At 41.6% G+C, this 13,669-nt stretch overlaps 1 protein-coding gene across 2 annotated transcripts in view; it reads right to left on the bottom strand.

Moving 5' to 3' along the window:
* The window catches only part of NELL1 (neural EGFL like 1), a 564,211-nt gene extending 550,917 nt beyond the window's left edge, over nucleotides 1-13,294 (bottom strand). Inside the window, exons 1-2 of one of the 2 annotated variants that reach the window (XM_034417254.3) lie at nucleotides 12,845-13,294; nucleotides 444-572 (exon numbers count right to left, since the gene is read on the bottom strand). In XM_034417254.3, the coding sequence (XP_034273145.2) occupies nucleotides 444-572; nucleotides 12,845-12,893 (178 nt within the window). In that variant the 5' untranslated portion in view covers nucleotides 12,894-13,294. The remainder of the gene's footprint in view (nucleotides 1-443; nucleotides 573-12,844) is intronic. The other variant, XM_034417255.3, reaches the window with a different exon arrangement.
* Nucleotides 13,295-13,669: the final 375 nt, after the last annotated feature.

The following is a 13,669-nucleotide window of genomic DNA, read 5'->3' as shown; positions in this document are numbered from 1 at the left end:
GGAGCCATCAGTGCCTCTATTGTTTACCTTTACTTTTTTATTGTTGTTTTATTGTGTTTTCAATATACTGTATGGAAATCACCTAGAGTCTATCCATCTTGAAACAGGGATACATTCCTTAAATGCATAAATAAGATTTTTAAATAAAGTTATTGACTGCAGCAACCTCTTTCTCAGCTGATTCATAAAAAGTTCTCAAGAGCCAAAAGAAATCACAAAGATATCCAAATGATGGCTTATATAATGCTGTGTGTGCGTTGGTGTATTGCAGCATTTGCTCGATGACATCCTATGCCCTTTGCTCCCATGTCGAGACTCATGAAACCCATGACACTCAAAATCTCCAATGGAAAAATAGGAACAGAAGAAAGAAAAGCAAAGTTTTATATGAACAAATAGATCATATTATTCACTGTTAAACATTAGACAGGTATTTGCCTTACCTTGAAAGAGAAATGCTTTGCTGGCGTTATGTAGTCCAGACACCTGTGTAACTCCGATAGTCATATTGACAAGATCCAATTCTTTGATAATATCAATCTGTAAGCTAGGGTCCATTCCAAGGCCTACAACTATGAGACAAAAGATTGATTTCAGTGTAAGTGCAATAGTTAAAGATACTATACAATAATGTACAATGAGGTATGCAAATATGAATTTTAAATCAGCACTTGTTCTGTAAGTAACAAAAAATGTATTTGATTTATTTGCCATCCATCTCATATAGCACTTAGTACCTAGATTTATATACCACTTCATAGTGCTTTACAGCACTCTTTAAGCAGTTTACAGAGTCAGCATACCCCCCCCCCAACCATCTGGGTCAGGGGTGGGTTCTACTTACCTTTACTACTCGTTTGCAATGGGGCCGCACGCATGCACAGAAGCATTCTGATGATATCGGAATTGGTGGGTGAAGCCTCCCGCCGGTTTTACTACCGGTTCTATAGAACTGGTGCGAACCGGGGGCAACCCACCACTGATCTGGGTCCTCATTTTACCGACCTCAAAAGAATGGAAGGCTGAGTCAACCTTGAGCCAATCAGGTTTGAACTCCTGGTAGTAGGCAGAGTTAGCCTGCCATACTGCATTCTAACCTTTATTTATAAAATTTATTTGCCACTCATCTCATATCCACCAACTCTGGGCGGCTTACAACATGGGAAACATTGAAAAACATTACAATCATCCATTGTAAAAAATACAGGTTGTAAAAAAAACATTGTAAAAAAAGTAGGTTTAAAAAAACCAACAGTTAAATGGCAGAGAGGAGCCTGACATACAGGAGAGTGAGGGGGGGTTGAATTATCAATGGAATTAATCAACTCGCTCCAGTATGAAACTCCCCCATTGGGTGCTAAGCCCTCTGACAGAGCCAGGTCTTAAGAGTCTTATGAAATGTTAAGAGAGTGGGAGTCAATCTCATCTCAGGGGTTGAGATGTTCCAGAGGGCAGGAGCCACAAAATGTTGCACTGCCTTAACTGAGACCCATCGTTCAGAACAGTTATGGACTATAATGCACAATAAATTATGATTATTAATGCAGCAACATGACATGATATTCTAGCCCTACAAATGAATAAGTCTTTAAGAACCAGAGAGATAAACAGTAAGAAACAATGGATGAAAAAAAATTGTGATTTCTTAGCCAAGCGATGTGTGCCTAATGGTTGCATGGTAAGCATGTGTCAGATTATAAACCACACTTTTTCTTTAACAGGTTTGTTCTAGGTTTTGAATGCGATTTAGAATGTAATTTGGATGCATTTACAGTTTCCACTAGAAGGAAAAGGGTTTTACATTTGGAATTATTGGGAGCACAGAGTCAGGATAATTGTTCCCCTGGGAAACTTGGAAAGCTAGGCTGTTGGATTCCCACTAGCTGAGACCAAGCTACTGACACAAAGCCAAATTTGCAGTTTGTAGGTTCCAGGTTTTCAGGCTGTCAACCCAATATTGTTATAAAAAGCCCCCTTTTAGGCAAGGGCCCATTTACCTTGAGGCAACTTTGCATGGAAATGACTTATAAACAGGTGCAAAGCATGCATGCACAATGGTTTTATACTGACTCGGCACAAAAAAGACTTGTCAGCCTGCAGTTGCTTAAAGAAACAACTGTGAGCTGCCTAAGGGCTGCAAACATCTGCACCACAACAAGGATTCCAAGCATTTCACAGTCCAGCAGGCAGTCGGCATTGTCAAAACTGACACCACTCATGTGTTCACCAGCAAGATCCTCACATGCTCTAGCACATACAGCATGCTCCACTGCCACAGATAAGGAAGACATCTCCTCAAGAACACTACTTTGTTCATACGATTCTGAATTCTGGTTCATCTATTTTAGAATTTCTAATACTGCAATTGTCTTACTGAGACAAAAACAAGCCAACAGCCAGAGCACCCACAGGGGGTGGGGGGACGATGACAGGAGGGGGCTATGTCAAAATCTGAAAGATGGCAGCTTCACAGTCCAAACCTGCCCCTTTTATACATATGTTCAATATTGCATGGATGTACAAAGGCAACCAGGCTTTTATCGCAGGGCTGCGCTCACCATTTGACACATTTTTATCTCTTTCCTAGGAACACCCATGTCAATTACTTTGTCATTTCTGTCAAAATCAGGTTTGCAACTGGACTTTTATTCCTTGCAAAATAAAACATGATGACTGTCTCCAACTGTTACTTTTCTTTCCTTTTTTTTTTTGATTAAATAACTTTCTTAAAAACATTTAATATAAACAATGTAATTCCAAAGTAAGTGAAGGAAACCCTCAGTCTAATGAACTAATAAGGGGAGGAGTACCTATTAAGGCTAAATGTCTGTTAAATAGCAAATAATAATAATAATAATAATAACAACAACAACAACAACAACAATAACAACAACAACAACATTTTGAACATTTTGACTCTACAAAAAACCACCTTACTTGGAACAGCTTACATCCTCCACGATACCTTAACAGTTCCTAGGTCCTTGGTTAGGATTTAAGCTGCTGAGCTATTACCCAGCCTCAAAGGCTGTGAATCTCACCAAAGATTAAATAATAATAATAATAATAATAATAATAATAATAATAATAATAATAATAATAATAATAACAACAACAACAACAACAACAACAACAACAACCACGCCCCAAAATGCTTAAATCATGTGCCCCCTTCTGTTCTTCTGTGGAGCCCCCTGTAGCACTACTCTTCATACACTGGCTCAGTAATCCACATAAAATCACACAAGATTTTGAATTAATTGATCCCAATCCTAAATTAATCTCTCAATTTAACCGACCTCAGTTTAGCGTACTTCAGATTTAATGGACAAAGTCTGTGGTATATAAACGTTGCCCGAATGTTCATTATTATATTGGGACTTCCTTTTTCAGTAATAATTTTTCAGAAAATATTATTTCTATTTCTTATCTACTATAAAGAATGGTATTTAGGAGGTATAAATATAGCAGTTAAACAAGGAATGGGGTTTCAGTCATTGCGCTTGTAGGACACGTTGATCAAGTCATGGTTTAGTCAATGAAACCAATTTTCCAAGTTTCACACTCCTTTGCTTGCAATAATTAAACAAAATGCTTAGGTAGGAAGGCAGGTTTACTCATATATATCTTTGCTATACTTCAAGATCCTCCTCCATTACCTCAGAATTGATGATTGATCCACAGTTCCATGCTTACCACATGGATCAGGCTTGCAGTATTAATCTGTCTAAATCATCTCTAATATAACAGCTGCCTGAGACATCTCATCATCCACTTTAAGAGTGGAGAACAGTGGTAGGTCTTTGGAACTCAAAAGTGAAGCATTGTACCAGTATGTAAGGAATACTGCTGGAAAGTGTTGCACAAGGAGGAGGGGGTGATTGCTGTACAAGTGTTTTGGGGGCTCAAAAATAAATCCCATTTGCCATTTAACAGACAGCCTTAACAGCTACCCTTCCCTCCGTTCCCTTAAATTGAGGGTTTACTATATGCTGTACTCAATGTTTTAAAATATCATTTCCCTGCAAATTATGTACATCCCACAATCCCCTACATTAGAAAGCTTCACTCACATGCTTTGTGGCTTGAAAATAATTTGAACTGAACGCATTTGTAGGAAACAAGACAGCAAAACTAAGGAGGAAGCTTTCTTTATTCCTGTTTTATTATTTTGAATGGAAAAACAACCGAGATGCAAGAATCACATTCATTTAACTTCTTAAAGTATTAGCCTCAGATGATAACTTGGTAAAAGTTGGGCTGCTTGAACAAGCAGCAGACTGTATAGTTCAGAGCACTTTTTCAAATCCTTTTAAAAATAAAACGTTCTAATAAAAATATTCTCTGCTTTCTGTCATCCAGACTTACTCTATGTTTTTTTTTTAAAGCAAATTTTCTCTTTGCCTCTCTTTCTAAAATTTTATTAAGGACATAAAAGAGACTGAGATTGCCATTAAGTAGGAAATAGCTTAGCGTGATATGCAAATCTGACTTTAACCCCTGGGAAAGGTTGGTTACGTTAGCTGGTCCAGGATCGGTTCTAGGCTAGGTCAAGACAAGGCTCTATGACAGGGGTGTGAAACTCAATTTCATTGAGGACTGCATCAGGGTTCTATTTAACCTCGGAGGGGGACATGGCCAAGATGGACATGGCCAGCTCGATGTCACTCATGTTGGGGGTGTTTTGTTTTCACTGGCAGAGGCACCGTGAGCCAGTCCTTCCCTGTTTTCAGGGCAGCCCCGCGGGCCTGACCTAATTATCCTGTGGTCTGGATCTGGCCCACAGGCCTTGAGGTTAACACCCCTGCTCTATGACTTGGGAGGCATTAATGCCCCTCTCCCAAATTGGTAATGAATAGATGAATATTTCAAGATGAGGGCAAGAAACTGTGCTTGGCAGGTACCCTCTCCCATCCCAATTCTCTCTCACGCGTATCCTCACCCTGTCTGAGGACAGGAAAAAAAACTATTTGGAGCTGAAAATCATAAGTGTAAAACTCAAAAACTTGAAAGAAAGAAACAAGAGGGCACACTTTGAAATTCCTAACAAAATCAGACAATGAGCCAAACTCTAGGGCAGTGATGGCGAATCTTTTTGCCGTTGTGTGCCAAAAGCAGGGGGAGCATGGGGGGATCACACACACATGTATCCACATCCATAATTCAATGTGCCCTGCCCCCTCATGCATGCGCACGTTACACCACCACCACCCCCAGTTCCCCCTCTTTTGGCACGTGATGGCACATGGGCCCGGTAGGCCCGTTTTTCGCCCAACCCAGGCTACAGTGGCTTTCTAGGAGCCTGGGGAGGGCAAAAACTGCCTTCTCCACCCTACCAGAGGCCTGTTTCCCGACTTCCAGTCCCACTATGCGCGCTGGAGCTGAACAAGGGCAATGCTTGAGTGCCCACCGATATGGCTCCACGTGCCCCCTGTGGCACACGTGCCATAGGTTCGCCATCACAGCTCTAGGGGGTTCCAGTATATGACTTTTCTTAGGATGCCTAATTATCTAGAGCTGGCTCTGGGCAAGTTATAAGTGTGATTAATAAGTTAATCTACCCATATAGATTTAGATTGACATGAAGGAACCTCAAACGTCTATATTAGCATCTCTTCCTTCTCCTCCTGGGAAGCTAAAAGAATTCTGAAGTTTTCACTTTTGTTTAAGTAACAGATTTTTGTGCTGTTTGGGACCGAAGGCTGTGCCTGATGTAAAATAAGAATGATTGGAGTACTTAAGCATAAATTAACATAAAATCAGTTGTGACTATCTATAATTCCAAGTCTAGACAACATGACAAACTTCTGTAAATGAAAAGCAGAAATTACCAACCTCCTTTTTTCCTTTCATGAGTGAGTACCATTCAGAAGGCTCATTGCTATACATTCACGCTACACTAAATTGTGATTTAGCTTTTCCGTGATCATGCAATTCACATTTCTGCCTCTATTTGTGAGCTACACTCTATCATCTGTGAAGCTTGCCTGAGTTGCCCTAATTATAGGATATGTGGTTAATATTATTTTAGTGTTGAAGAAAAAATATTCCTCCGAAGTTAAAATAAAACAGTGGGTGTTTATGTTCTTGAAGCAGCATGAAAGATGTTTTACATCTGTTTACACAACTACAGAAATTCAGAAATAATTCAGAAAAGGTCTTTCAAAATGCAGAGCAGTGCCAATGCAGCATCTCTCTGTTACTCTTAAAAACAGCCACATCTTTTTCCTAATATTACATCCCTGCATTCTGCAGTTACAGATGCTCCATTTGAGCTCCTAAATGCTTTGAAGGACTTTTAGTTTTATTTTTAGTCAAATATGAAGCGTTGTACAGACTGGGTACTTAAGGGGGAGAGAAAAATAATGGATAGTCTCAAAAAATTACTTTGCTAGCGAATAAAAGTCTTAGTAGTCATAAATTTGACTCAGCCTTTCATCCTTGTGAGGTGGGTAAAATGAGGACCCAGATTGTTGGGGGAAATATGCTGACTCTGTAAACCACTTAGAGAGGGCTGTAAAACACTATAAAGCAGTATATAAGTCTAAGTGCTATTGCTATATAAGTTTAACTAGGTCAGAAGGAGGTAACTTGGGGTTCATACTGAGCACTCCTTGGGAAGCTGAGAGGTTGCAGTGTGAGAGGAGCTAGTCACTTATGTATTTATCAATCTTATTTTTAAAAACGTCCATCTCCTTCATAGATTCAGGGTGGTGTGCACATAGACATAAAAACATAAAAGCTATATATAAACATAATAAAAACCAATTATAAATAGCAATAAAATAGTACACAGATGTATACAATTTCATTATACAAATGGGCAGGGTTTGGAAGGTTTTGACATCCAACGAAGAAAGAAAATGTGTGAAGAACACACACTTTACACGGTTTTGGAGAAAAGAAAGGAAGAGGTAAGATTCAATAGATTAAAGCTATAAAATATAGTTTGGAAAATTCACATTTTCCGATATTTATCAACCACTCAAAATGTTTATGGAATTTATGGACCTTACACGGTAAAATCATCATCTTTAAAAGGCAGGTGCCTCAAAATCTGTCCATGAGGAAATGTTAAATACTTCTCTCAAAGGTGGCTTTTCAAAAGGCAACTGGACTAGTTCTTTGAGGAAGAAGAAGAGGTTTCACTTCTCATCCAAAAGCTTCTTGGATGAGAAGCGAAATATCTTCTTCCTCCTCATAGAAAAAAAAACAAAAAACAATCCAGTTGCCTTTTGAAAAACCACCTTTGAGACAACCATGACCTGGATTACTGAGACTCTCCATAAACGTTAAAGTCTTCGCTTGCTGATCTCATTCATAGATCAAAGAAAGAGCTGTTCCAAAGCCATGTGTAAAATCCAAACTGCTCTTCTCCATGCCTTCATAATAAAATATTTAATAATTTGTTCTCCTTTAAGAGCATCCAAAATCTAAAGGCTAATAGAAGGGAACTGGAATGTGCCCACTCTGCCCAAATGCACCAAGCAAAAAGAAATAAGCAAGAGAGATATTTTATACTCTTTTACGTACATCCATAATTGGATGTACACTAAAATAAAGGCTGGGGACAGTGCAGTCATATTTTATTATTATAATTAAGTCCTATAAAAAAGTGGCAGGATGAGGGAGAAAATGCCTAACTTTAGAACTTCCTTCCTTTCTTCTTTCCTTCCTTCCCTTCACTTTAGTCAATCTTGATTCCTGCTGATTGCATGAACAAGTCCATACGGCTTTTCTTAGAAATATTTTTCAGAAACAGATTGCCGTTGCCTTTTCCCTCAGGTTAAGAGAATTCTAGAACAATGTATGTTGTAAAAGAGACAACAATATGGAAAATAGGCCTTCAAAGTTGTAAAGAGATTAAATTATATGAATGGAGTAGAATTACCCAGAAAAATCTCTGGCTGCAGAATTAAGCACGTCTAGACAAGAACAATTCTGAGTCAAGTAGATTTTCATGTGTAGGTTAGAAGGAAATGTCTACTACCTAGAATATAATGTAGGGTCTCAGGAAATGTTTAGCTCAATACTTTACTAATAAAGTAAATGACGGCATGATGGAACTGCAGCCATCCTCCCCACAGAGAATTCTCGAATCGGCAGCATTCAAAATCACCACAACTGTGCTATATCTATGTTTAGGATACCAACACGGTAACGTCTTTAAATGTAACTCCAGTCACAGTCTCCCAATTGTGGTATCCACTGCTGAAAATCTCTAGGTAACATCATTTTCTTCCGTCAGTCAATGAAGCTTCCTTTGCATTGAATTAACAGTAAGAGAGGACAATTTCCAGTTTGCAAAATCTGAGGAAATAATCAAGCTTTAAGGGATATTATTGGGAAATGGTTAGGGAAGATAATTCCAACCATTTAAAAAGAAATCTCAAGAGGTTTCTATAAGATCTGTTTTGTAATTACCATTCAATATGCAAATTCACCAAAGTGGGAACACTGCTTTAACTATTGCCTATATATCTCCCTAGATAAAGTTTCCTCTGCATCAAGGAAATTGCAACATTTAAAAGAACTATGTCAAGTCTATAAAATTATAGGAATGCAATCAAGACTCTGTGATTTTGTCCAATTAAAAAGGGCAACCTTAAGTCAACTCAAGATTAAGCTCTTCGGCTGACCATGAATACTGTACTCCAGAACTTTTGCCTACTCAGTCCTCTTTTGCTGGCTTTTGATACTGTGGTATGTGTGTGCTTGTGTCTATATACATGCAAATAAGCAATTTGGACAGTGGGGTTAAAGTAATCATAAAATCATAGAACATAAGGTTTAGAAATGACCTATGAGAGCATCTAGTCCAATCCCTAGATGATTGTGTTGATTAATAATTAATCAACCCAAAGCTGCAGCTTCAGTTTGCACAGCCACGTCTGCTTTCTTCCCTGAAGCTTTAAAATCTCCTATCAAATCTTAAACAGATACATATATGGCTATTTCATCTGCATCCAGTAGAATAAATAGATGACTAAATTCATTTTTCTTCTTATAAATCAAAAGGAGCAGTTAAATGGAAAATGATTTGCTCTAAAAATTGCAGATATAGGATCCTAAGAATCCATATCCTGACTTTCTCTTTCTTCTTCAGTTCAATCTGATTAATCTAATTTTGCAAAAAGAAAAGAAAAGACTTTGACTAATTCATGGTCAAAGTATTAGAAGCTATCATAAGATTGAGCCAGGTAATTCCTAATATCGACAAGATGCAATGCCAGAAAATAACCTATTGGTATCATATGCCTTAGAAATGCATTATCTTAATGTCTTTTATTAACCATTCCCTGACATAGAACATGACTGTCACAAAAGTGTTTTGGCTCAATTTATACATGCATTCATACCTTAAAACTATAGGTCAGATTTCAAATACAGCATATAAAAACCTGTGAAGAGAGATCTCAGTGTAAATGCATTAGAACTCACTATTCTTTATACACTCCTGAGCAGTTTGATGAAACTTCTTTCCAAATTTAGTTCCTCTTGCAAGGTTCAAAAGCCCCAATTCAAACTTAGGTAGTGATTTTATGAATGAGAAATATTTCATCTAACTAGACCAGCCAGGCCACACTTCCATGCAGTCCTCAGAATTAGGACCTGATTGCTAATTAGGTCCAATTTGCAAAACTCAGGAACAAGTTGAAGGGGTGATTTATTCATCAAAGGACATACAATTCATTGCCAGTGAAACACTGCTATTGGTGTCCCTTAACCAAAATGAATAGCAGTTGCAACTGAATTTAGACCCCCCCAAAAAAATTTTCTGACACAGTCCAGCTTCTTAAATACTTTTAATATTTATCAGTTTTGCAATCTTTCACTTCTCAGTATAAAAAGTACAGCAACTCCATTTGATTCATTTGAAAAGCAATGAGAGCTACCCAAGATCCTAGCTAGTTTTCCTGTGCAGTGATTGGAATACAGGTGCAAATATGAATAATAAATACTTGACTGTAGAAATCTTAAGTATAGAGGGATATAAAATAATTGCTCCTCCAGTTCTATAGTTTGGAGTATAAAATGTAAGGTACATTTCTACTATATAAGAGCTAAATTATCCGCAGAAGATGTGCTCTGCAGTACACCTCGGTAAGAGTACCAGCCTGTTCCTTAAAAAGTGCTGTATTCTAGGATGTAAAAACAGTTATATTTAACACAGTTTAGTAAGTACCATAGCCTATAGAGCTACACTGTAGATTCAGAAGCAATAATATAATGTGTGAAGGAAATCTCTAAATACACTTCCCTCAAAAATCACCCAAAGCTAAATTACGAACCCTTTTAAGAAAAAACCCCAAATATAAACAAACTTAAAGATTAAAAACAAACCACTAGCATACATTATTTTCACTAAGCAGCAAGGTTGTTGGTTTTAGCTTATTTGTTTTGGTTAAATATTTTCTGATCCCCCCCCCTTATTTATTTGCACATGGGAAAGGCATATTGCTCCAGAGCATACAAACTAAAATGAGAGCCTTTTAATTACTGTAAGCTGCAAATATTTGGGGAAAGGCACAACTATAGCAACTCCTGTGTGCCCATTCACTTGATCTGCATCCTGTTGCCCCAAAAAGCAGCCAGTTCTTTACACTCAACACAGACTCTTTTTCTTTGTAATGTATTTGTTTACTTTCCCAGCCACACCTTCTATGCCCTAGAAGACGATCAGGTAAAAAAAAAAAAATGAAGTTCATCCATAATAAGACAGTTGGGGTGAGAGCAGAGAGGAAAGAATATAGTCATTTTATGCCTTAGAGAACTCTACCCAAGTAAATATTTCAGAGGCCAACATGTTCCCGTAAAGGACTCGGGGAAATTTCTTCCTTTGGTCTTGGTTTAAAAATCACTTGGCCAAAAGCAAAGGAAGTGTTTTTCTGTTTCTTCTTTCATTTGCTTTTTGCTCTCTGTCAAGTGAAGAATGAGAGATGTCTCATCTCCCCACCAAGTTGGTAAATGCTTTTTCATCTTCTGTAAAAAATAAAAATAAAAACCCCACCAAGCAGAAAACTGGGGAGGGGGGGGGAAGCATCCCTAAACTTTAGATTATTTATTTTCTTCTTGGATGAAACAATGGATGGGGCTCTTTTCGAGAGCACAAAAGAAAAGCCAATGGAAGATAGTCATCTTGGTTGGGGATTTAAACTCCCTCCCCTCCCCGCCCCTCCTCCCCATCCCCCCACCCCCACGTCTCCAACTGAAGCTAAGGGGATGAAAATAATTGTAAAGCCAAGTGTCAGATCTGCGCTACCGGAGTCTGCTTGTCAAACCACGCCGTTCCCTCAAGCTTCAGCACCAGATTTCCTCGAGGGATGGGCGTGAGTCTCCGCCCCCAACACTCGCAAGGCCATTTGAATGGAGTGCCATCCCCGCATCCCAGATCTCCAGCCGGTCTTGTATCTGCGCGATCTCCCCCTCAACCACCCCAACCCCCCCTCCGTCTCCCACCTATCCCCGCCTTCCCTTCCACAGATCTCCCCTCCTCCCGGAACAGCCCAGAACGAGGGAGGCAGCTGCTTGTTAAGCGGCTGAGCGAAGAGACAATAAAAGAGTGTCAGCCCCGTGCAAAGAAACTGGCACTTTGCTTCTTCTCTCCGGCATAACCTTCCCTTGATGTTCGGGGGGGGTGTGGAGAGGAACGCTCTCTTGCTTTCAATCCTCCCCGAGGATCTGATTTGCCACTGACAGGTAATCTTCACCTGCTGGCCCCACCGGGCAGTTAGGATAGCAGGAGAAGAAAGATCAGGCTGCCGCTGGCCTGGTGCCTCTTAGCAAAAGACTCGGTCATTAAAAGAAAGAAAGAAGGAAGGAAGGAAGGAAGGAAGGAAGGAAGGAAGGAAGGAAGGAAGGAAGGAAGGAAGGAAGGAAGGAAGGAAGGAAGGAAGGAAGGAAGGAAATAAAAGCCCGGAATTTGGGGGGGGGGGGAATAGAACAGGGACCATGTGGCTGATTGGAGAGGTTTTGCATCCAAGCACGCACCGCTTTCCCCAAGTGGCTCCCCTTTCTCGCGTGTCCCCGGCGCGGGGCTTTCTGACCCCCCTCTCCGCCAGGGTGGGGTTTTGCCCGGTACTCCCGAGAACAAATGCCATTACGAGGCAAAGTTTCCGAGTTCCGCCTGGCAAGGACGAGAACCCCGGAGGGGCTCCAGGGCGACGCGCCGAAGTCCCCTCTGAAGCCACTCCACGCGATCCTTCGGCCGCTCTTGTGGCGCCGCTTATTTATTTTATTTTTATTTTTTGGTTCCCCACACACACACACACCCCGCACTTTTCCAAGCCATCGGCAGTTTATTTGAGGGGGGGGAAGGGAGTTATTTTATTTTATTTTATTTCAAATAAAAACGCTCCACCCCTTCCTTCCTTCCTTCCTTTCTCCCCCTCCCCCCCCCACCATCCCTTTGCTTACCATCCCTAACACGCATCCCCCACATTACCTCGCGAACTCGCGGGGGAGCGCAAACGCGGTTCCACACGACCCTACTTTGTAGAGAAAGCGGGGAGTGGGGGTGGGGGGGGGAAGGCAGAGCGAAAGAAAAGAAAGGAGGTGAGCGGAATCCTCCCCGCCGTGTACCGGCTACCTATTGTCTTTGCATTTAGAGAGCCCGATTCCTACTCCAGGGTTGTTGCGTGTGTGTGTGTGTGTTTTTTTTCCCTCTGGAGCATCCTCCCCGCCGGTACCAAGACGCCTCTTTGCAAAAGCTTTTCTCCCATTCCGGTCCTCACCCACCACCACAACCACCACCCCCATCTCCGTGGCGTGCGAGAAGCCGGGGCGGAGATCCCCCCCCCCAGTCCTCCTCCACCCCCACACCACCCCCTTTCCCGGCTCTTACCTGTTCTGGCCGCTGCCAGGCAAACCCAAACGCCTACCATGACATCCATCGGGGCTGATCGCGCTGTATTCTCCGTGGAGACCCCGCACGGCAAAGCCTGGCTCCAGTTCTCTTTCGAGCATCAGAGCCTTCAAACTTAAAGCGCTTGTTTTGGCCGCTGCTCGGAGCAGCAGCAGCAGCGAGAGAGAGAGAGAGAGAGCGAGCAGCGAGAGCGGCGACACAGCAGTGCAAGCACTAGCAGCGGTCAGAACCTGCTACCCTGGAAGAGCCCACGTGCTTTCCGTGGGGATGATGCCCGGCTCAGACGGCCCTTTCCCGTGGGGCTTCGCAAGCTCCCGCCCAGTTTGACGTTCAATCTTTGTTCGGCTCCGTCGCGTCGACGCCCCTGCCGCCTTCGGTAGCTTCGGCTTGCCGGAGAGGAGAAGGCGGGCCCCCGCGAGCTCGCCGGTTGGGTGCTGGATTTCCCCCCCCTCCCCTCTTGGATCTTAATGGATCGGTCTAAACCACCCCCGCCCTCCCCCCTCCCGCCCCAAAGAGGGAGGTAAAAGCATCTCGGAAAGAACCGAGCAAGTGAACGGGAAGGAGGCTGTTATCCAAGCATCTGACCAACTTGTCGCTGCCCTCCGCCTTGAGTGATAAGGAGGCTGAGTGATAAGGGGGGAAGAGAGGTGGGGAGGGGATAGGTGGGGAAGAGAGTGGAGCGCTAAGACGCCTTTTTCTCGGGCCATCCCTCTTTGGGGGTAACTCTCTACACCCTGGGAAGGAGGCTCAGGAGCAGCAGAGAAAGACGCCTGTCATTCATCTGGTTTTCCCTAACCTGTAAGG

Source organism: Pantherophis guttatus, chromosome 1 (genome assembly GCF_059756535.1).
Source record: "Pantherophis guttatus breed Tessera chromosome 1, ASM5975653v1, whole genome shotgun sequence".
NCBI classification, from domain to species: domain Eukaryota; kingdom Metazoa; phylum Chordata; class Lepidosauria; order Squamata; family Colubridae; genus Pantherophis; species Pantherophis guttatus.
This window is presented reverse-complemented; position numbering and strand designations above follow the sequence as displayed.